This window comes from Sinohyriopsis cumingii, chromosome 7 (assembly GCF_028554795.1).
Source record: "Sinohyriopsis cumingii isolate HCF-2022 chromosome 7, ASM2855479v2, whole genome shotgun sequence".
NCBI classification, from domain to species: Eukaryota; Metazoa; Mollusca; class Bivalvia; order Unionida; family Unionidae; genus Sinohyriopsis; species Sinohyriopsis cumingii.
Genome location: NC_142967.1, coordinates 13,495,870 through 13,518,690, shown reverse-complemented (window position 1 = coordinate 13,518,690; position 22,821 = coordinate 13,495,870). Strand labels below are relative to the sequence as shown.

The following is a 22,821-nucleotide window of genomic DNA, read 5'->3' as shown; positions in this document are numbered from 1 at the left end:
GGCTGGGTCCTCAAGCTGATCCATTTCCCACAACATAATCTAAATTGCATACAGACCCTCCGTCTTCGCAGTGCTGTAATGGTAACATTCCAATATGGCTGTCAGGAGCTCATCTGCATTACCTAATTTCCTAACACTACTGAAGACTTTGGATACTGCTAACTAGTGCGAGTGATTTAAGCGATGATAGGTCAATCCCTTTAGGGTGATCCCAATGTAACTGGGCCACTATACTATTCTTACTTACCACTATCACCAAAGGTGCAATGTTTGCAATGGATGACATCCTGGCCAAGGAAACGTCTGCTTCTCCAGGTAGTCCTTCATTGCTATATTGATATGACAGTATATCTGTGGAACAATTCCATAGGGTCATTCCATTTAAACATACATAGTACCCAGGGAAGGGATTTTTGTTTTTCACAAATATATGCCTGGATATTCTTATTACTCAAAGAGTTCTTCTAAACAGTATACAAATTTTGTAAATTGCATCAATGGGTAACTACTCCACATTAAAAGTGCCTTCCACGGGCCCCAAGGTAAAGAATACTTTACTGGAATAGGCCCTAACTGTATGTCCAGCAGAAAGGTCAGTTTTGCATTCCTTTCATCTGGCTACTTTCCTTGTAAGGCCACATGTTTGCAAATGTTAAGCATACATGAAGTCAATACACTTCCCCAGCCTTGAAACCTGACACAATCTTCTTCTCAGCAACTTACCCGCAGTCCATACACTTCCCCAGCCTTGAAATCTGACACAATATTCTTCTTAGCAACTTACCCGCAGTCCATACACTTCCCCAGCCTTGAAATCTGACACAATATTCTTCTCAGCAACTTACCCAAAGTCCATACACTTCCCCAGCCTTGAAATCTGACACAATATTCTTCTTAGCAACTTACCCGCAGTCCATACACTTCCCCAGCCTTGAAATCTGACACAATATTCTTCTTAGTCCATACACTTCCCCAGCCTTGAAATCTGACACAATATTCTTCTTAGCAACTTACCCAAAGTCCAAACACTTCCCCAGCATTGAAATCTGACACAATCTTCTTCTCAGCAACCTGTACTTGGTAGTGAGGAACTCATTGATAGTTTTGTAACTGCTGTAGTGAAATGTGGCATTCTTAACTTGGTAAATATGTAACAAGTTGCTGGATCCATGATCAATGCACAAGTCTACCAATGGCTTAAAAAGACTGGTGTGTTCCAGGTAATCTTTGAGAAGAAAATAGAGGATCTTACAACATCAAATAGTGGTAAATGTTCACTGCATGTTGAGGCATCATCACCACCTTCTGGGCTAAGTTCTTATCATACTGCATCCTTATGCATAGTGGAATATTCATGCTGGGTAATTAAATTATTCCTCACTTAGTTTCCTTTCACCTCTCTTGTGTTCCACTTCTTACATATAGTGCAGAACATGACTTTAAATCAATGAACATCAGGGCCATATTTCTCTCTACGAACCAACCATGGTTTTCCCACTTCCTGAAGACAGTGCAAAACATCCCTACCAATGACTCAACAACCAACCATTGTTTTCCCACTTCTTGAAGACAGTGCAAAATATGCCTACCAATGACTCAACAACCAACCACTGTTTGCCCACTTCTTGAAAACAGTGGAAAACATCCCTACCAATGACTGACCAACCAACCACTGTTTGCCCACTTCATGAAGACAGTGCAAAACATCCCTACCAATGACTCAACAACCAACCATTGTTTGCCCACTTCTTGAAGACAGTGGAAAACATCCCTACCAATGACTAACCAACCAACCATTGTTTGCCCACTTCTTGAAGACAGTGGAAAACATCCCTACCAATGACTAACCAACCAACCATTGTTTGCCCACTTCTTGAAGACAGTGGAAAACATCCCTACCAATGACTCAACAACCAACTATTGTTTGCCCACTTCTTGAAGACAGTGGAAAACATCCCTACCAATGACTGACCAACCAACCATTGTTTGCCCACTTCTTGAAGACAGTGGAAAACATCCCTACCAATGACTAACCAACCAACCATTGTTTGCCCACTTCTTGAAGACAGTGCAAAATATGCCTACCAATGACTCAACAACCAACTATTGTTTGCCCACTTCTTGAAAACAGTGGAAAACATCCCTACCAATGACTGACCAACCAACCATTGTTTGCCCACTTCTTGAAGACAGTGCAAAACATCCCTACCAATGACTCAACAACCAACCATTGTTTGCCCACTTCTTGAAGACAGTGGAAAACATCCCTACCAATGACTGACCAACCAACCATTGTTTGCCCACTTCTTGAAGACAGTGCAAAACATCCCTACCAATGACTCAACAACCAACCATTGTTTGCCCACTTCTTGAAGACAGTGGAAAACATCCCTACGAATGACTGACCAACCAACCATTGTTTGCCCACTTCTTGATGACAGTGCAAAATATGCCTACCAATGACTAACCAACCAACCATTGTTTGCCCACTTCTTGAAGACAGTGCAAAATATGCCTACCAATCAGATCTAAATTCCTTTCAACCAATTATGGTTTGTTGTCTTGTCACTTATGTCTTGCCATGAATTATGACACTGCCCATTTAAGATTCAATGTTTTCCAGCATATAGAAACTTAGTCACTAAAGATAAAATAAAAAAGGGTCATTTTCTTTCCTGAGGTAGGTAAGTGCAATATGTAACAATAATTAAACTATGGAATACTTCAATTATTATTTCATTACATAACACCTGTTTCTCTCCTTCTACTTCTTTCTATCTCACTCTAACTGTAAGTGGATTCATTTCAATATGTTGTGCCTAAATGGTGAAGTATCTAAACAAATTTATTTTACAAGTATTTTTTGCTTTCTATGCTCGCTTATAATCTGCCATCTCATAATGTGCCAGGGTCTATGTTGTTTGCTCTACTGATTACTCCTTGAAATTGCATAGATCAAGGTCTGTCAACACAATATACACCAGTAGATCTGGATCTGTGCAGTTTGCCGTTGTAGTCAACCTATAAACAAATATATATGGAGCATTATATGGTTAAACATGGTTCTCTTCAAAAGCATGCTTTGCTCAAAAATCCTTCTCTTCATAAGGATTTGTTGGTTAAAGATGGATGTCTTCAAAAGCATGCCCTGGTTAAACATGGTTTTTGTCGAAAGCACACTTTGTTTAAACATTATTCTCTTCAAAAGCATGCTTTGGTTAAATATGGTTCTCTTCACACAAAATCACAGGGAGAGCAATCATAAAAAATCTCAATGAAATCCACATATGCACAAATATGGAGGCACAAACAGCACATGATGTAAACTTACAGATTCCTTTAGGGCATTTCTTCGAAAAAATGCTTTACAGGACTCACAGGTCATGGCATTGAAGTTGTACCCCAGGGCCTTGTCTCCGCATACACGGCAGATTTTTTGATCTTTGGTCCGATGTTTTCTCTTGGTGACACCCTCCTCATTCCCAGAATCACCAATATCCTGAGTCACATGTTTGCGGTCCATTGAGACAGACGGCTGAAATTGATTATGTTAGTTTTTATTTAACATTAATTGACAATCATTTAAGCGTATATGTGAACCAGTAACAGTGCTCCATCCAAATATATTTACCCATTTTTTATGTAATGATTTAATTTTAGGGGTCCTGGGATTTTTTCTGAAGCCAGGACATATTTTTCTTAAGATAAGATAATGTATTTTTACCCACCAGTACAACTGATGTAATTAGTTCCATATTTCTATGAATAAGAGCAAGAATATATTACTCGTGCTGCTGGGGAATGGGAGCTGGGATTTTTTTCCCCAGAAAATTCCCAGCCATACCACCTCATTAAATGGCCAGTCCCTTAAATCAATGAGCATAAGGATTCTTTCAGCTGCCAAACTGTCTTGAAACTGGTCCAGTGGTTTAAATATGAGAAGCTAAAAGAATACTGGAAGCAGTTAATGACCGACACACAACCTACCACAAATGCAGGATATGTCTAGTCATAAACTTCACCTTACAGCAATATCAGAGACATCTATAACACACAAATTCGCAACAGACCATCACATCTTTTGTTACCAAAAGATCTTGCTAACATTGCATGGTGTTGAGTGACAAAGTTAAAACACTGGGGGGGGGGGAAGGCAGCAGTACTGTGAGCCTACCGCAAAAACAAGTCTAATATTACAGCTCAAAATACACTTTGATTCTATTATTCTTTGATTTCTATTAGATATAGCTACATTTAACAGAAAAATAAAAATGTTATTATGACTTGTATATATTTTAATTTTCTGAGAAAATGATTTCATTATGTTATGTGTACCTATATCTTTAGCAACTTTTGGTGATGACTATCTGTTTTGCATGTTTCAGTTTTGGCACATAGATTAAAATGGATTTATGAATAGGTGTTGTCAAGTTTCTAATTATAAACATGTTTACAAGTTTGCAGTTATTTATGGTTGGCTAGTTAAAGTCAGGTGGTTGTGCATGTGAGTAGATGGTGGGAAATATTGAATCATGTAGTAAGGTCTGTCATATTGCAACATACAGCCATTCAGAGATCTCGGAAACGCTTAATTACGCGTATTTGGACGCTAATTTTTTTTTATCTGGGACGCAGAAAATCACAGGCGGGAGTCCTCCGTACGCATGTAATAGGTGTGCGGCAAAATTCAAAGACTTGCCAGTCCTGCTTCAGCCACCTGCTTTGTGTAAAAAATGTGTTGATCAATTAGCTGTGCTGATATTTACAATGACAGAATTCAGTGACTGAAAGACCCCTTACATGTTACCATCTTAAGAGTACATAAAAAAGAACATGATGCAATAGCTGGGGGGCAAGTTCAATGGCTTTGACTGACGGCCGCGTGGGAAAATGTACTACTATTTACAGTGATTGAATTCAGAGACAGAACAACCCATAGATGTACATGTGGTCAATTATAAAAGTACATCAAATAAACAACTTTGGCTTTTGTTATTGTGTTTATTTCCGGATGTAGCGGAATAAGCAGTGCACGTGACCTCAAAATCAAGACATGTTGAGGTGACAAGTCGTCTGAAAATATAAACTTTGCCTTCTTCTGTTAGGAACGCGAAAACGACTTTGCCCTGTGATTATTTAAGATGTACACTGACTGACCGTACCGTATTTTTTTTTAAAATGCACCTCACCTTATCCCGCTTAGTTCTAGTGTTGTAGCGAAATGTATTCATCAATACATCAGTAGCAAGGCCTAGTTTTGATATCAATTACGTTGACAAATTCTTGCCCGTTCACAAGCATTATGTTTTGATAGCTGATTGACCATTAACCCTTTTCCGAGTAAGGTAGCAACTATCAATTTCCTGCATGCTATCATCTGATGATAAAACATACAAACTTGTGTTTTAAGATCAGAATCGGTGATCTGGATATTTATTAACTGCCTCTTATACACTATTTGGTCATAAAATTAGTTTGAAACTTTAAGTGAACCAGTAGGCCTAACGGGAAATAATGGCTGTCTTCGCTAAGTCTGGGATGTACCAGTTTATTAGATTGTCTGTTTTCTTAAATCATCGGGCAAATATATTCAGAAAAAATATACAAATCATTGAAACCAATGCCTAGGTATTATATTATTAAAGATTTAACTGTAAAATGCAAATTATGAAGGTCACAAACGTATGGGACAATGCTATGTTGTGGAATTCACGAGATGCGCTTTAAGGTCTAAGCTGTTTTCTGACTTGGCACGTATTGCGAAAATACGGGAAAAAACAGCAAATCAGATGCTATTTATTTGCCTAAAATCACTACAAGTACATATACAAATAAATAAACCATAAATTTGCGATCCTGTCAAGTGACTGTTGTAATGAAGCTATATTATAGTGAGTGGTTACATTACGAAAACCTCTCATCTAAAAATAGATGCACTCACGTCTGTGTTGATTCTGAAGGAAAGGGACTGCAACTTTTGATGGTGGGACTCCTATTTTTACCAAAATGGGTGTCCTGGACTCCTAGTTTTAAAATCCTAGCGAGACCTCTGGCCATAATAGTCTCTTGGAGATTTATAAGGTATTCATATAAGGAGAGAATCGAGCAATTAATTCATTCTTATTTTGGATTTATTCCTTTTTTGCATTCTTATTTCGTATATTCTTGTGTTAATGTCAGTATGCAGATGTGTTTAATTTTGTGTTTAGATATTATTTGAGAGGAGCTATTTGTTTGAATTATTCATTGGAATTACACAGTATTTATTGGACTAGAACATTATTCTGGAACTGTTGTGAATGTGTTCAAAGGAGTTCTGGACAAAGTCACTGCAATACATCAGGATTGTTGGAATATCTGCACATTAAAAAATCTGGAATTCATTTGGAACATTTGATTCTTCTGGACTTGCAATAGAGCTTCTGGAATTATTCTGATTTAATTCATAATACTGTAAGTTCCTCTTAAGTTGTTATTTCATAATTTGTATAATTACATTATTGGTGTTGCTTCTTTCTGTGACTTAGCTGATGACCATAGTTGTTGTTATTGTATGGTTTAATGCCATTTTTCAGCACAAGATAGGCTATACATGGCAGCCAGTATAATTGGTGGAGGAAGAACCCTGGAAAACCCCGAGAACAACCGAGCCACGAGAAACTACTGGCAGGCTTTCTCATGTACCAACGTTAGCAGAGCCTGAAACTCGAACTCACGCAGACAGAGGTGAGATGGCAGTGATCCATAACGGTGAGTGCTTTAGACCACTCGGCCACTCGGGGCCCCGACCATAGTTGTAACAATGTGATTAATGAATCTAATGGACCAATGTGATTTTTAAATCTTTACTGCTTATTTTTTATGCATTTCTTCATCTGCCACTAAATCAAGTGATATTTGGTATCATTTAAATGTTAAATATATTTATTACTGATTGCATAAGTTTTGGGAAGCTAATTTTAATTTTTAAGGCCATATCCAAGGTATAAACCTTAGCAGTAAAATCCTGTTTTTGAAATAACCGTAACTGCTTTCCAATGAAACTTTGAAATTCATACCAAATAACCTATCTCATGCAATTTTTCACCCTCCATTAAATTAAGTCATATCTGACTGCACAAACTTATAGGAAAGCCAGATATAATGTTAAGAGCTATATCCAAGATTTAAGAGCAGTATTTAGGGTCTAAATATGAACAAAAATGCTATCGGTGAAATAACTTAAATTGATTTTCTGACACAACTATTTCAAAATTATTTATGCAATTAAGTTATGTATCATCTGTAGATGAATAAAACTAATCTCAAGTTTAATGGTAGTATGGTAGTAACTTGGATCAAAGTTACCCATAAAATTATCTTTCAAATACCCTTGACCTTACTACTACCCCAGCTCTCTCAAATATTTCAATATTTTAACTGTTCTAATTAATGTATATCTCAATCATTCTTTCAACACGTTTGATTTAGTTTAATTTGTGAGATTAATACATTTTCAGTACACTGTTCAAACTTTATTATTCATTTTGAGATATTTTTGAATGGTAAGAAGACATCATTCATATTGTAATATCTAATGCAGATGTCTCCATCGGTATGGGATTGATGGCATTAAAAATCCACAATAAAATCATGGAAGCTGAAATATCAACGGAACCCTTCAAAGAAAGGAAACACAAAAACATGTAGACCTTCCTTTGACCTTTAGTGGCAATGAAGCAGAGATGTGGTAATCTAACAGGCATAAAAATCTATCTTGGTCATTTCCAGCACAGATTCAACTGCACCATCATCGAACAATTGAACTTTTTCTTCTCAACAGTATAGATAATAATTACTGATAGTAAAAGATCTGTGAGATACTTTTAAAAAATGCTATGTGACTGATGTGTTGAAAGATCGCAAGTTGCCTATTCATGATAGTCTGGCTCAGAGAAACTGGTTCAGTCTCCCAGTGCATCCCCTTGGGGTGCAAAATTGAGAGTCAAAACTCTCCTTAGTGTCAAAACTTGGGGTCATACTGAATAAAAAGCAAACTTTGCTATCAAAATTGGGTGTCAAATTAAAAATTTGGGGGTTTCTGAAGCAAAAATAAGCTTAAAGGGAAACGCTGAGTCTCCCTCACTTGCTGAACATCACCTGAAATCTTATGAGAAAATATTTTGACATTCTGAAAGAAATTAAAACAAAAAGTATTTATCGTAGAACTTCAATTCTAATTCATTATTCAGTCATAAACAGTAAGTTCTTTATTTTTAATTTACCTTTATCCATTTATATTCTATGCACAATTAGAAGAATTAATTAACATTTTAAACGTACATTCTGTAATTTTGTGTACATTTATTATCCTCAATTAATCACTAGTCAAGCCATGAAGAAAAAGGAATGGTTATGTCAAATTCTGAGTGCCTGATCTTGTAAATCATGATGGTCCAGTGGCACCATCAACAGAGCTGATTCAATACTGTCAATACAATGGAGTGACCACATCAAGATCTTGGTGGTTGATCTTGTAAATCATGATGGTCCAGTGGCACCATCAATAGAGCTGATTCGATATTATCAATACAATGGAGTGACCATGTCAAGATCTTGGTGGCTGATCTTGTAAATCTTGATGCTCCAGTGGCTCCATCAGCAGAGCCAGTTCGATATCACCAATGCTATATGGAGTGACCATGTCAAGATCTTGGTGGTTGATCTTGTAAAATCATGATGGTCCAGTGGCACCATCAATACAGCTGATTCAATATTATCAATACAATGGAGTGACCATGCCAAGATCTTGGTGGCTGATCTTGTAAATCTTGATGCTCCAGTGGCACCATCAACAGAGCTGATTCAATACTGTCAATACAATGGAGTGACCACGTCAAGATCTTGGTGGTTGATCTTGTAAATCATGATGGTCCAGTGGCACCATCAATAGAGCTGATTCGATATTATCAATACAATGGAGTGACCATGTCAAGATCTTGGTGGCTGATCTTGTAAATCTTGATGGTCCAGTGGCTCCATCAGCAGAGCCAGTTCGATATCACCAATGCTATATGGAGTGACCATGTCAAGATCTTGGTGGTTGATCTTGTAAAATCATGATGGTCCAGTGGCACCATCAATACAGCTGATTCAATATTATCAATACAATGGAGTGACCATGCCAAGATCTTGGTGGCTGATCTTGTAAATCTTGATGCTCCAGTGGCACCATCAACAGAGCTGATACAATACTGTCAATACAAAGGAGTGACCACGTCAAGATCTTGGTGGTTGATCTTGTAAGTCATGATGGTCCAGTGGCACCATCAATAGAGCTGATTCAATATTATCAATACAATGGAGTGACCATGTCAAGATCTTGGTGGCTGATCTTGTAAATCTTGATGGTCCAGCGGCTCCATCAGCAGAGCCAGTTCGATATCACCAATGCTATATGGAGTGACCATGTCAAGATCTTGGTGGTTGATCTTGTAAAATCATGATGGTCCAGTGGCACCATCAATACAGCTGATTCAATATTATCAATACAATGGAGTGACCATGCCAAGATCTTGGTGGCTGATCTTGTAAATCTTGATGCTCCAGTGGCACCATCAACAGAGCTGATTCAATACTGTCAATACAAAGGAGTGACCACGTCAAGATCTTGGTGGTTGATCTTGTAAATCATGATGGTCCAGTGGCACCATCAATAGAGCTGATTCGATATTATCAATACAATGGAGTGACCATGTCAAGATCTTGGTGGCTGATCTTGTAAATCTTGATGGTCCAGCGGCTCCATCAGCAGAGCCAGTTCGATATCACCAATGCTATATGGAGTGACCATGTCAAGATCTTGGTGGTTGATCTTGTAAAATCATGATGGTCCAGTGGCACCATCAATACAGCTGATTCAATATTATCAATACAATGGAGTGACCATGCCAAGATCTTGGTGGCTGATCTTGTAAATCTTGATGCTCCAGTGGCACCATCAACAGAGCTGATTCAATACTGTCAATACAATGGAGTGACCATGTCAAGATCTTGGTGGTTGATCTTGTAAATCATGATGGTCCAGTGGCACCATCAATAGAGCTGATTCGATATTATCAATACAATGGAGTGACCATGCCAAGATCTTGGTGGCTGATCTTGTAAATCTTGATTCTCCAGTGGCACCATCAACAGAGCTGATTCAATACTGTCAATACAATGGAGTGACCACGTCAAGATCTTGGTGGTTGATCTTGTAAATCATGATGGTCCAGTGGCACCATCAATAGAGCTGATTCGATATTATCAATACAATGGAGTGACCATGTCAATATTTTGGTGGCTGATCTTGTAAATCTTGATGGTCCAGTGGCTCCATCAGCAGAGCCAGTTCGATATCACCAATGCTATATGGAGTGACCATGTCAAGATCTTGGTGGTTGATCTTGTAAATCATGATGGTCCAGTGGCACCATCAATACAGCTGATTCAATATTATTAATACAATGGAGTGACCATGCCATGATCTTGGTGGCTGATCTTGTAAATCTTGATGCTCCAGTGGCACCATCAATAGAACTGATTCAATATTGTCAATACAATGGAGTGACCATGTCAAATTCTCTGTGCTTGATCTTATAAACCTTGATGGTCCAGTGGCACCATCAACAGAATAGAGCTGATTCAATATTATCAATACAATGGAGTCACCATGTCAAGATCTTGGTGCTTGATCTTATAAACCTTGATGGTCCAGTGGCATCATCAACAGAATAGAGCTGATTCAATATTATCAATACAATGGAGTGACCATGTCAAGATCTTGGTGCTTGATCTTGTAAAATCATGATGGTCCAGTGGCACCATCAACAGAGCTGATTCAATATTATCAATACAATGGAGTGACCATGTCAATGTCGCAGTGCTTGATCTTGTAAGAATTGACAGTCCAGTGGCACCATCAATACAGCTAGCTCAATATCAATGGATTCGAGTGACCATGTCAAATTCTCAGTGCTTGAGCTTACAATTCTTGATGGTCCAGTAACACTATCAGCAGAACTGTTTCAATATCATCAATGCATATGGTATCATCAATGTAACTGGTATCATCAATGTAACTGGTATCATCAATGCATATGGTATCATCAATACAATTGGTATCATCAATGTAACTGGTATCATCAATGTAACTGGTATCATCAATGCATATGGTATCATCAATACAATTGGTATCATCAATGTAACTGGTATCATCAATGCATATGGTATCATCAATGCAACTGGTATCATCAATGTAACTGGTATCATCAATGCATATGGTATCATCAATACAGTTGGTATCATCAATGCAATTGGTATCATCAATGCATATGGTATCATCAATACAATTGGTATCATCAATGTAACTGGTATCATCAATGCAATTGGTATCATCAATGTAACTGGTATCATCAATGCAATTGGTATCATCAATGTAACTGGTATCATCAATGCAATTGGTATCGTCAATGCAGTTGGTATCATCAATGTAACTGGTATCATCAATGCAGTTGGTATCATCAATGCAATTGGTATCATCAATATAACTGGTATCATCAATGTAACTGGTACCTTCAATGCAACTGGTATCATCAATGTAACTGGTATCATCAATGTAACTGGTATCATCAATGCAATTGATATCATCAATGTAACTGGTATCATCAATGCAATTGGTATCGTCAATGCAGTTGGTATCATCAATGTAACTGGTATCATCAATGTAACTGGTATCATCAATGTAACTGGTATCATCAATGTAATTGGTATCATCAATGCAATTGGTATCATCAATGCATATGGTATCATCAATGCATATGCTATCATCAATGTAATTCGTATCATCAATGCAATTGGTATCATCAATGTAATTGGTATCATCAATGCAGTTGGTATCATTAATGTAACTGGTATCATCAATGTAAGTGGTATCATCAATACAACTTGTATCATCAATGCAGTTGGTTTGGTATCATCAATGTAATTCGTATATTCAATGCAGTTGGTATCATCAATGTAATTCGTATCATCATTGCAATTGGTATCATCAATGTAATTGGTATCATCAATGCAACTGGTATCATCAATGTAACTGGTATCATCAATGTAATTGGTATCATCAATACAATTGGTATCATCAATGGATCTGTTATCATCAATACAATTGGTATCATCAATGGATCTGGTATCATCAATGCAACTGTTATCATCAATACAATTGGTATCATCAATGCAATTCGTATAATCAATGTAATTGGTATCATCAATGTAATTGGTATCATCAATGTAACTGGTATCATCAATACAATTGGTATCAACAATGTATCTGGAATCATCAATGCAACTGGTATCATCAATGCAGTTGGTATCATCAATGTAACTGGTATCATCAATGCAGTTGGTATCATCAATGCAATTGGTATCATCAATACAGTTGGTATCATCAATACAATTGGTGTCATCAATGTAACTGGTATCATCAATGTAACTGGTATCTTCAATGTAACTGGTATCATCAATGCAACTGGTATCATCAATGCAATGCAACTTATGAGTCACAATATTTTTTACTCTGGCACCATCAATAGCGCTCATTCAATATCATCAATGCAATCAATGCAATGCAACTGATGAGTCACAATATTTTTTACTCTGGCACCATCAATAGCGCTGATTCAATATCATCAATGCAATCAATGCAATGCAACTGATGAGTCACAATATTTTTTACTCTGGCACCATCAATAGCGCTGATTTGATATCATCAATGCAATCAATGCAATGCAACTGATGAATCACGATACTTTTACTCTATCAAGTGTATGACAAAACAGATCAAAAGATCTATACCAGGCAACTACAAAATTAAACAAAAGTAAATGATACAAACAGCCCAAAAACAAACTTTTCTTACACACAAAAAATGAAAGTGATTGCTGGTAGAACCATCTTGTTACCACTTTTTTCAACATGTTCTTTTTCTAACAGCTAAATCCCAAACTGAAATTTAGTTTTGTATGTGTGCAGTATATATCACAATGAGGGCAATTGCATTGATGTGTATCATGATTCCAGCTATACCCATCAGGCATAGTCCAAGACTGAACTCTGCTTTCAATTCATATTTCATTATTTGTATATCATGATACCAGCTATACCCATCAGGCATAGTCCAAGACTGAACTCTGCTTTCAATTCATATTTCATTATTTGTATATCATGATTCCAGCTATACCCATCAGGCATAGTCCAAGACTGAACTCTGCTTTCAATTCATATTTCATTATTTGTATATCATGATACCAGCTATACCCATCAGGCATAGTCCAAGACTGAACTCTGCTTTCAATTCATATTTCATTATTTGTATATCATGATACCAGCTATACCCATCAGGCATAGTCCAAGACTGAACTCTGCTTTCAATTCATATTTGTATATCATGATACCAGCTATACCCATCAGGCATAGTCCAAGACTGAACTCTCCTTTCAATTCATATTTCATTATTTGTATATCATGATACCAGCTATACCCATCAGGCATAGTCCAAGACTGAACTCTGCTTTCAATTCATATTTCATTATTTGTATATCATGATACCAGCTATACCCATCAGGCATAGTCCAAGACTGAACTCTCCTTTCAATTCATATTTGTATATCATGATTCCAGCTATACCCATCAGGCATAGTCCAAGACTGAACTCTCCTTTCAATTCATATTTGTATATCATGATACCAGCTATACCCATCAGGATTAGTCCAAGACTGAACTCTGCTTTCAATTCATATTTGTATATCATGATACCAGCTATACCCATCAGGCATAGTCCAAGACTGAACTCTGCTTTCAATTCATATTTCATTATTTGTATATCATGATTCCAGCTATACCCATCAGGCATAGTCCAAGACTGAACTCTGCTTTCAATTCATATTTGTATATCATGATACCAGCTATACCCATCAGGCATAGTCCAAGACTGAACTCTGCTTTCAATTCATATTTCATTATTTGTATATCATGATACCAGCTATACCCATCAGGCATAGTCCAAGACTGAACTCTGCTTTCAATTCATATTTGTATATCATGATACCAGCTATACCCATCAGGCATAGTCCAAGACTGAACTCTCCTTTCAATTCATATTTCATTATTTGTATATCATGATTCCAGCTATACCCATCAGGCATAGTCCAAGACTGAACTCTGCTTTCAATTCATATTTCATTATTTGTATATCATGATACCAGCTATACCCATCAGGCATAGTCCAAGACTGAACTCTGCTTTCAATTCATATTTGTATATCATGATACCAGCTATACCCATCAGGCATAGTCCAAGACTGAACTCTCCTTTCAATTCATATTTCATTATTTGTATATCATGATACCAGCTATACCCATCAGGCATAGTCCAAGACTGAACTCTGCTTTCAATTCATATTTCATTATTTGTATATCATGATTCCAGCTATACCCATCAGGCATAGTCCAAGACTGAACTCTCCTTTCAATTCATATTTCATTATTTGTATATCATGATACCAGCTATACCCATCAGGATTAGTCCAATACTGAACTCTCCTTTCAATTCATATTTGTTTATCATGATACCAGCTATACCTGTCAGGCACAGTCCAAGACTGAACTCTGCTTTCAATTCATATTTGTTCCTTTAGCTATAAAAAAAATATTAGCTATGACTTAATTTGTTGTGGAATTTTTCTTTGTTTCAGGTTAATCAGTACAAGTTTTACTGCCTGTCAAGTGTTGTCTTTAAGCATGTTAAAGTACATTAATTTTGTCTCAAAGCATTTATTTAAACCTCTTATCCAGTTGCATTAGTTTTGTGTGTGCTTCTAATCTCTATTTCTTTAATCTTGTTGTTTTAGTTTTATGTTTGCTTCTAATCTCTCAAGCTCTAATCCTGGTCTGTCAGTCTTATGTGTGCTTCTAATCTTTACATATTTAAACCTCTTGTAATAGTTTTTTGTGTGCACCTAATCTCTACAACTCTAATCCTGTTGTACAAGTTTTATTTAAGCTTCTAATCTCTACAAATTTAATAATGTATTAGTTCTATGTGTATTTCTAATCTCTCAAGCTCTAATCCTGTTATGTCAGTTTTATGTGTGCTTCTAATCTTTACATCTTCGAACCTCTTGTAATAGTTTTATGTATGTGTATATTCTCTATAGCTCTAATCATGTTTTATTATTTTATTTGGAGTTCTAATCTCAACAGCTTTAATCCTACTGTATTAGTTTCTAATCTCTACAACTCATGCTACATGTAAACATGCTTGCACTTAACTTTTCCTCCTTCTTCAAATAGTTACATTTACTATGTATGTTGCTTGCTTTTTGTTTTAAGAAACCTCATTATATGTCTTTATCAAATGTGTATCACCTATCATGGTGTATTATGGTATTTATTACATGTATGTCTGTGGAAAGAGTTGTTTTTGCTGTTAATCCTGTCATATTGTCATATTTCATTTTCAACATGCATGTCTGTGAAAAGAATTGTTTTTTTTGTGTTAATCCTGTCATAGTGTTATATGGCATTTAAAACGAAGTCTGTGAAAAGAGTTGTGTTTGCTGTTAAGCCTGTCATGTTGTAATATAGTATTTACTACATGTATAATTGTTACAACTTTATGGTAAGAAACTAAGTAACAGAAAGAAGCAAAACCAACAAGTTTTGTATAACTTAATAATTTAGTTACCAAAGTTTTAAAAAAATTAAATAATACAAAATAGTCTCAGAATAACATTATATTCCAATGAGTGCTTTCTATTTCCACTGAATAATCCAAACAAATGTTTCCTCTCAAATAATATCTTAATATAAAAATACACCTGCAGACTTGATGTTACAAAAAGAACACAAGAAATAAGAATGAGAATATTGTCCAGTGATAGGTACTTATATACATGTCTAAGAGACAAAACACGCATTTTGTTATTAATGCTACATGACATATTGCAAATCTCAACATTGCAAACGAACTCGTATGATCTAACCCATGCAATTGAAATTAACTTTGTACATGAATTTCAGCTAATCACTACAACTTACAGTCATAACAAAAATCATATTTGCTACAGATATATATATATATATGTCCCATATTGCACACAATACTTGCAATTCACCAACAGTCCTCCTTGAGGAAAGTGTCTAACATGTTTACACACTTATTTAATCTGTCTGAGATCAACAACAACAAAATAATCTAACAATTTCATTTTTTTGATGGCATGTATTAGATACATCAATCACAAACTTGTAAAGGGTACTGATGGATTCACATCTTTGGGCTGGTTTATTGGACTATGTTTTTTATCCATCAACTTTCTAGTAGCTGACAACCTTTGACCATAAATTTAACTGCATTTCATGTTTGTCTGAGTTTATGGTTGACATTATCATTGATATGATATTATTATCTCTAAACTGCAAGGTAAATGAAAAACTATATGTTTTGCTTGGTCATTACCCAATAAACTAACACAGTATGCAACAACATTATCGCTGGTTTTATTCTTTAAACTTGTCAGATTCCTTCTGCTTAAGTTAGCTAAGAGAAAAATTGTCACATGCATGACAGTGAGTTAAAATTTCTTCACTGTACCAACGAGAAAGTGTACACCTAGATCATAGGTACTCAGTGTTTCAAAGTCAATAATAAATGGTACTGTTATTATTTGTTGGTGTGCCGACAATAGACAAGCATTCAGAAGTCTTCTGTCTCGAAGATTTCACCCTGTGGGGCTAGAAGTATAAAATACGATTATCTTATCAGATAATGAGTGGCCGACACATGCGGATTAGTGGTGGCTTCTTACCTATAAACATCTCTCAGCTATAGAATTATATGGACATAATTATGACACCCTGCTTCAGGTACACAGGTGGTCAATTTAAGACTCAAAAATGGTGTGGCACACATAACATCATCAGTGAACACTGTATATTGACGGAAAATGGGTGCTTCACTGCCAGTCTTAAAACTAGGTCAGAAGTCAACAAGTAGCCATTCCTCAATCATGAGCTCAAAATAACGTTTATAATGACATTTTCGTCGTTTGTCAGTAAGGGTTTATTTCTTCTAAAAGAATAAAATTCAATGCTAGAAGAACCATCCCAATGTCATACTTTTAACTTAAAATTTAAGAATGTAAATAACGTTGTATAGATAGATACACATAATAAATGCCTGTCTTTGACATGTTCGTGTGATTATGAACATCCCTTCAAAATACTAGCGCTAGCATGTTTACAGATTCCGGAAGAGATGTCCATAATAGTGTACATGGTCTTAATTTGTTAAAGCTAAAAATGTAAAATAACAACTTCCAACTTACCTCACATTCCGCCATGACCTCCTTTCTACGGGCGTATTTATCAGTACGAAATAGGAGTGTTCCGAATAACAGGGCAGTGACACGTTGGTCTAGTTTAAACCTCTACAGATTAATCTAAATTCAACGATTTTAATTGTCTAATTCTTTACACAAACAACTATCCTGAAGGATGCAAGAAATCGTCGTCAGGCAGCAGAGACTGTATTTACTGTGTGCATTTCACAAGAAGTAGATTGACTTTAATGTCGATTTGTGGTTATCCAAGATACAGGATTTAGTTAACGCCAGTTGTCTGGGTAACAGAAAAAAAACAAAACACTAGCTGTTAACAAGCTATTTTATTGACTTGACATAATACTGATAATACAAATACTGAATATTACAGCAGACATGTGCATAGATAGTGCATGTTTACATTGAAACAGTGCACATTAGAAACGTTGCAATGACACAGTAACAGCAAATTAAAAGACGCGAGAATAGTATACAGGATTTTTCGTTTTCACGGAAAAGGTCGATGATGATCCGACTGAAGGAAACCCAATATCCATATTCTTATTCAAACCAGTTTCACTAAGGGGGCAGGGTCCAGTTTTTATGTACAAATTTAATACCACAATCGGCGACCTAGTTTTTAAAAAAAATCAAATCGCAAATGAGGTCAAAAAGGTCCATATTTTTGGATCCCTATATTAAAACAAAGCATAAGAATATTATCCACTTGACCAAAGAAGTAAATGGCAGTTCATAGCAGAAGAAATTAATGCACACCAACTCCAAATTTCTATCTTCAATTTTCATGTCCGAAAGCCATTTTTGACAGCATGTGATGCTCACAGTGCAAACACGAGCCCTTTTCCTAGATGAGTTCTGCAAAACAGTGCATACTAAACAGGCTGATGCAACTGAAAATAGTTGTCATCCAAGCCGTTTTTGGGATATTGTACTTGCCCCAAACCCATGTGTTTACTACTATGGGAGGCTAGATCTTCTTCCTAGCCAACTATTGGTATTCACTATCAACATATTGCAGAGTAACTATGGAAGGTGTACATGCCTGACATCAATTTCAAGAACAAGACAAGCCTGAAACACCTTGTTTACAAATATAGCCATATCTTTAAATAGTAAACAATAATAGCTGAAAAAGTCACACCATAGCCATACGTTAAGAAATTTGGAAAACTTTTTGTGCACAAAATCTAAAATGGTATTACGCTTTTAGAAAAGTGACTACTTTGGGGCAAAAAGCACTGCATTATTTACATTGTGAGTTATGGCTGACTGCATTTCTTGAAAGATTGCAAATTGTTTGCAACCTACAATGCTTTTGGTCTTTGTTTACCACCATAGCATCAGGACAGAATCAAAATTCGTTTACAATCTTTCATGAATGTCAAGAAGAGATGTGGAAGTTATACGTTTTAAGAGGAAATTACAGAAATGCTATGTTAGTTATCAGTGACAGAAGTGAAAAGTTTCTATAAACTCTTCTAGCAAACTTAAATCACACATTTAAGTAAATGATGTGTTTTAGATTTTATTTTAGACTGATATAAAACAAGCAGTTCCTAACCTTTAATTATCATTCTGGAGATGCTAATAGCAGCAATCATGTTGTGTGGGTGGATGTTTTGGAGGGGAGGATAATCACAACAATAAGTCTAACTAATCTGGAGAGATCGAAGTTTAATCAATTAGCATTAGACCATGCTGGAATATTGATATACTGATATGTGGGACCCTGTTAAACTTACAAAGTGACATATCAGATACATTCATTGATACATAGCCACTGAAATTGACCACACATATACAATTATTCAATACAATTTAACAGAAAAATCTCTTCTCAAACACCAATTTACTTACAACTGACTTCATTGATTTCTGGAGTTTACAAAATCATAGTAAATAATAAGAAAAGGTATAAAACAAATATTTACAGTGAAAAATTCAGTTCAAGGTAAAAAGCATTTCACCTGCTGGCTTTAATAAGCATGTACCATAAAACAACTGCAGAAGCTAAATCTGTCAGTCAAAGTCACTCTCTTGTGCACTTAGATCAGAATGAGTATCTGGATGAGATTCAAGGTATAGTTTCTTTCAGCATGACTAACCAATTAATCCTAATCTCTTACCATGCAAACTGAGACCTGCAAAAAGAAAATAAACAAGTGACATTGATGTACTTTTAACATTCAGTTAAAACATAAGAATTTCAAAGGAGAAAACTGTATGTGTATTGTCAACTGCATGAAACTGCCACTTAATTTTAAGCCCCCCCCCCCTTGTTAACTGAACCTAGAAATTTCAAGATATATACATAACAGTGAAACATTTCCTATTATCACCCAAGTGTGATATATGAATCTCTTATGTCAACTTCACAGTGGGGTCATGAAGGTAGAAATTATGTCGGTGTGCTAAAACTTTCATTCTTCTCACCAAAATATAGCAAGCAATATGTCGTATGCATCACTATTTTTAAGACTGTTCCACAGGTGACATTCAACATTCACAACAGTATGTTTATGTATGAATCCTTTGAAGTATATTTGCTCCTGTGGCGTTAAATTACTTTTAAGAATGCATGTTGACATGTTATGCAATTGTTTCTGTGTGTCTGTATTGAAATGTGAATAAAATTCATACAAATACGGGTGAAAACCTTGACAACTACAGAAAGAGCAAGACAGTACATTATGGTCACCATTTTGTTCCCATATTTAGTAACTTAAGTCCAAAATATGCTACTTTGTCATGATGTAAACAGTTCTCACATTGAGGTACAAAACAGTTACCTCCCTCTCCAAAGAGCAGTACATACAACACTGAGTGATATATGGACAAAGGAAGGAAATATAATGAAGCTAATGAATACAAATTATTTAAATATACACAAAGAAACAGAAAAGTATAATAGATGTGGCTGACTGCACCATCTTAAATCAGTTTTCCTTAAAGGGACAGTGTCCAGTTTTTATGTACAAATTTAATACTGCAATCAGTGACCTAGTATAAAAAATAAAAAATTAAATACACAAGTGAGGTCAAAAAGATCCATATTTTTGGATCCCCATATTAAAACAAAGCAAAAGAATATTATCCATTTGACCAAAGAAGTCAATGGCAGTTCAAAGGAGAAGTTTATGCACCCCAACCCCAAATTTCTACCTACAATTTTCATGTCTGAAGGTCATTTTTGACATCATGTGATGCTCACAGTGCAAATACGAGCCCTTTTCCCTGGATGACAGTTTTGCAAAACATTGTGTACTAAACAGGCTGATGCAACTGAAAATAGTTGTCATCCAAGCCATTTTTGAGATATTCTACTTGCCCCAAACCCATGTGTTTACTGCTATGGGAGGCTAGCTCTTCTTCCTAGCCGACTATTGGTATTTCACTATCAACATATTGCAGAGTAACTATGGAAGGTGTACATGCCTGACATCAATTTCAAGAACAACACAAGCCCGAAACACCTAGTTCACAAATATAACCATATCTTTAAATAGTAAACAATAATAGCTGAAAAAGTCGCACCATAGCCTTAAGTTCAGAAATTGTCAGGGGCAAATTTACGAAACTGGACCCTGCCACCTAAGGTGACACTCTGTAGCTAAGGATTTTGCATAGCGGTTAGATTTTTAAAGAAAAAAGATTGCCTGTGCTTTCCTTACTAGTTATACTGGCTATTGCAAAAAAAAGGACTAGGTATCTAAGATATTGTTAAAAGAACTTTTTATTTCATTTAATTTGGTAAATGATTGATAGATGTAATTTTGGGTAGAGAGTGTATACTTTGGCCTTACTTCAAATGAGCACCATTAAAAATTATTTTTAAAACAAAATGCTAGTTCTGAATGGCCATTTTCACTTCCTGGTCTTGTAAATTGTGCCATAACTTATTAACGTTTTGAATATTTTGTAATTTATTCATTGCACTTTCAGAAACTGGTAATGGTATTGTCTAGTCTGGCAAAATTTCTTGTTCATATTTCAATAACTGACAGTGTACTTTAGTCTAATGTGGGCTGATTGTTGGAACACATGGGTGCAGTCATTTTATAGTTGTGTGCTTAGATTGTATACATTTCCACAAGTACAGTATGATCGTATACATTTCCACAAGTACAATATCCAAATACATTTCAGCCACAGTACAGAGGAAATAATATAGAGGTATGCCAACAGTCTCTCATTTGTCCATGCTGCAAATCCTATATATATATATATATATATATATATTTTTATATATATATATATATATATATATATATATATATATATATATATATATATATATATATATATATAAAAACATTGCAATTGGATTATTTATGGCCATTTTTACTATGTTTATTATGTTTAATATTTTAGAAATAAATAATTATAATATATTTGTTATAGTTATTTTCATTTTAATAAAAAAATAGTTTTCCTTGTAAAAGTATTGTTGCAAATTGTTGTTGGAAGGCTCTCTCAGTTTTATGAACAAGGGAAGTAATAAGTAATAGGAATTATAAAGGGAGGTAATATGAATTGTATAAAACTGCCACTTAGATCAACAAAACATGATTGGTTATCTGCTTTTGAAAAATCTTCCAAAGGGAACAAATGTATAAAACAGCTATCCAGTTGGTAAATTATTTAATCAAAAAGTTTGTTTACCTATCTTCAAATATAAAATTTCAAACTAAAAATTACATCCTGAATCTGGTATCTGAAATGAAACGAAGACGAAAGAAGATATACCAATTGTCAGAACAGCGTTTTGGGTGACGAATTCCACGATCTCAATACTCCCATGTGTTCTCTCTCTCTCTCTCTCTCTGTGTGTTTTCTCGTTCCTTTTTTTCCGTTTCCTTCCTATTTATATTACATCATCATAGTTATATATATAATAATATTACTCGTAGTTATGCCTGGGTATGATCTGCAACAAATATATTTCATTTACACAGACGTAAAAATGTCATCTTTGATCCTTAATTGGACCATTAATGACAGGTGTGATTAGTTTTTGTCTCTTTAAGTTATAGCCTTTAATAAGTGATTGTAAATGAAATTGTTATTAATTAAAGCATTCTTTGTATTAAATAATAAAATGTTGGAAAATTGCAAGTATTTAACAAATCCGCTTTCGACAGAGTACGTATGTCGCTAACTTTATTTTGAGTTTATTTGTATTGCATTATTTCATTAAATTAACGGCATTCTTCTGTTGCATAATTGCACTCAGTTTCTTCCATCCATCGATCTAGTATCTCAACTAGATTTTAAATTTGCCGAGTGGTCTAAAGCGCTCTCGTTACGGATCACTGCCATCTCACCTCTGTCTGCGTGGGTTCGAGTCTCGGATTCGGCTAATGTGGGTATGTGAGAAAGCTTGCCAGTAGCTTCTCGAGGGT

At 35.6% G+C, this 22,821-nt stretch overlaps 1 protein-coding gene across 1 annotated transcript in view; it reads right to left on the bottom strand.

Annotated features, from left to right (window-relative positions):
* LOC149794755 (vitamin D3 receptor-like) overlaps positions 1-21,613 on the bottom strand; it is a 50,283-nt gene extending 28,670 nt beyond the window's left edge. The window contains exons 1-2 of the mRNA XM_089964387.1: positions 17,405-21,613; positions 3,332-3,535 (exon numbers count right to left, since the gene is read on the bottom strand). Coding sequence (XP_089820513.1) covers positions 3,332-3,535; positions 17,405-17,419 — 219 coding nt within the window. The 5' untranslated portion in view covers positions 17,420-21,613. The remainder of the gene's footprint in view (positions 1-3,331; positions 3,536-17,404) is intronic.
* Positions 21,614-22,821: the final 1,208 nt, after the last annotated feature.